The following is a 2,985-nucleotide window of genomic DNA, read 5'->3' on the forward strand; positions in this document are numbered from 1 at the left end:
TACAACCTTCCTTCTGCATCATGATAGCGATCTCCTTCTGAAAGCAGATGGAGTTATAGAGCTGTTTTGGATGTTTGAATAGACGGGTTCATGCTGTGATCTCCTCCCGGTCTGCTCATGGCTGAAGTCACGAGGTTTCAGTCTGTTTTTTTCTGTCAGTTCAGTGGAAGAAATGTTGATTTAGATAATTGTTCCCTTTTCGGTTCCTGCTGAAGTTTGAGCTACAAATACACCATCAGTGAGTCATGCATGTAAAAGAGATCTGAGAGCTTGCTGCTGATATTCCTGCTGTGTGCTGTGCACTAATGGCCCTTCGTATCTTGTAGACTTTTGCTGTTGATGCATATGTTTTTCACAAAGGCAGGACACGTGGGGTGGTTGATGGAACAGACGACAGATGCCACACAGGCGTCACTTTGACATGTAAAGACTGTGTTGATCAGTTTGGGCTCAAGTGTCTGTCGCTGGCTGCTGATTGGCCACGGTCGTTTCTTTACTTTGTATGAGACTGCAGTAATGTCTTAGCACATCAGCAGTTGTGTGTATCTGACTCCGTGTTGTGTTTTCATCTTTCAGATATCCGCGGCCTGCAGGGTTTCCTCGATCAGACGTCCCGCCAGGGTGTCGACGTGGCGTTGCAGAGAGTGGACAGGAACATCAGTAAAATCTTCACCAACCTCTTCACCACCATGAGGACCGAGGAGCTCAATCGGTACAGAGACACACTGAGGAGAGCCATCCTGCTGCTCAGCCCACACGGAGCGCACACATTTATCCAGCAGGTCGGTCCAGCTCTGGTTTTTCTGGCGTGTTTACTGCAAAAAGTCGCCTAAAAATGCAATGAAGTGAGCAGATGAGTGCGATCAGTGTGTGAGTGTGTTGTGCTTAAAGTATCTGAAGGAAACCACACGGCCCCTCTGAGGTCTTAGTAACACTAACTTTATATTTAACCGTGTTTAACTTTAGATTATAGATTTTTCTGTCAGTTCATTTTTTTCCCTCCTGATTTCAAGACTTCAGTTTTTGAAATCTGCTCATATCCTCTGACAGCAGAGGGTTTAACAAACACCTGCAGCTTCACAACCCTGCACGTAGAGTCTGCAGCTTTTAAAATACATCAAGCTAGTTTGTCCAAATCCAGGCCTGATCTCATCTTCTTGTTTTCACTTTCTTCTGAGCTCCCAGTCAGACACCGGACAGCTGACCCGTTGGCAATCTGACCCTGAGGGGGGAATTCGGTAAATTCCAATCTCCAGGTCTTGCTCTTCCCCTGGCGTGCAGCAAACTGAAGTATGCTGCAGTCGGCTGGTTTTAGCCGCTGTCTCAGATTTCATCGTCGATAATGATCCTCAGCATGAATTTCAGGTCAGATTGAAAGAGAAGCTGATGTTTGCCCTCTGCTCAGCGTAGAGGGTCGTGATTAAAGTTCTGAGTGCAGAGAATAGGAGAGAGTCTGTCTGGACATCAGGGAAAAACTGACCAGATTTAAACGAAGTCAGGCTTTTGTTCCTGTGCTCGTAGTTTGGGATTCCACATTGAACTCGTGTGTTCTCATCCCCGAGGCATCAGCTAGTCCTGTTTGTCAAACCTGCTGGTTTCCTTTGGCTGGCTGTGCTCTGCTGGGTTATAACCAGTGATGGGAATAACGGCGTTACTCTTTTCAGTAACGAGTAATCTAACTAATTACTATTCCTATCGTTACAACGCCGTTACAGTTACTAACAAGAAAACGCGGTCCGTTACTATTTTTCAACAAACAGACGGTTGAAGCTGTGTTCAGGTTACCGCAGCTTATATCAGCTGCAGGAAGTAGCTGTAAGTAATCTGGACGCTACAGCTTTAAGCAGCTGTGTCTGGCACAACAGCTGGAGCTCAGGGGGCAAAACAATGGCATGATTGCGAGAGAGAGAGCAGAAAAAGAGAGAGCGAGTTTTGAGATGTGAGAGATTTGTGACGTTTGGCGTGTTTGGAGTGTGTAGTTAGTGTGCAGTGTTGTGGATAGTTTTGTGTTGTGTGTCAGAACAATGAGGCGACTGCTGTCTCCAGGTAGAAACAGGAGTGACACACCTGCTGCTGTCAGACCTGCAGGTATCAGGCTGTGATGTTTCCTTTATCGTGGACAGAAATGATGTTTTTGCAGTGGCACAAATAATTTGTGGCATCTTATTGAAGAACAGCTGATTGTTCTGTAAATAGTTTGAAATGGTTATTAAAAAATCAAGGTCAAAGGTAAATGGATGCAAATAAGTTTGTCGTTTGCAAAACTTGTGCATATGATTTTAAAATTGATAATTTATATTTGCATTTCAAGTTATGAAATATGATCATCAAACATGTTTGTGGTTGTTACAGTAAAAAAATAACTTTTTCTACTCTGATTTCATGTTGTTTGTCTGATTTTAGATCAGTTGTGTTAATACAGTTTGTCAAAATGAAAACATGACTGTAAATTCAGACACGTGAGGTTGTGCTGAAAAGGATGAGACCAAACAAGGCAAAGGAAATTGTTTCTAAAGGTGAAATGTGGAGGAAACATCAAACGTAGTTAAAAATGGCCGATTATACCCTGCAGGAGGAATCCTACCAATCTTAAGCCCGGGAGCGAGTGCTTCTGAGTGCATGTCTGCAACAAGTGAGCGAGTGCACAGGGGGCAAAAATATTTGTTGAAGAAATGAGTGAGTGCATGCAGGAAACAGCTGAGCTGGTGAAAAACACGGAGCATGTGTGCAAAGAAAACTCGTCTACAAAGTGGAAAAAACCCAGCGTGCAAAATAAGAGCAGAGTGTGACGCAAACACCTGAGCGTAGCTGAGCAGCGAGCCGAGGGGGCGCGTGGCGGGAAAATAGTCTGCAGATGGATCAAAAAATAATGAGTGGCAGTAACGAAGGAGCGCGTGCAGAGGTGGAGCGAGTGGGCGTGAAAAATGTGTGTGTGTGTTTTTCTGTTTGTCCAACCTGCACGTCCACGCGCACCACCGCGATCAC

General features: G+C 44.8%; 1 protein-coding gene across 2 annotated transcripts in view; it reads left to right on the forward strand.

Moving 5' to 3' along the window:
- Positions 1 to 2,985, forward strand: part of grid1b (glutamate receptor, ionotropic, delta 1b) — a 575,964-nt gene that overhangs the window by 393,789 nt on the left and 179,190 nt on the right. For both annotated transcript variants that reach the window (XM_005743394.1, XM_005743393.1), the window contains exon 4: positions 577 to 782. In XM_005743394.1, the coding sequence (XP_005743451.1) occupies positions 577 to 782 (206 nt within the window). The remainder of the gene's footprint in view (positions 1 to 576; positions 783 to 2,985) is intronic.

Source organism: Pundamilia nyererei, unplaced genomic scaffold (assembly GCF_000239375.1).
Source record: "Pundamilia nyererei isolate P.nyererei 1_Seehausen unplaced genomic scaffold, PunNye1.0 scaffold00131, whole genome shotgun sequence".
Classification (NCBI taxonomy): domain Eukaryota; kingdom Metazoa; phylum Chordata; class Actinopteri; order Cichliformes; family Cichlidae; genus Pundamilia; species Pundamilia nyererei.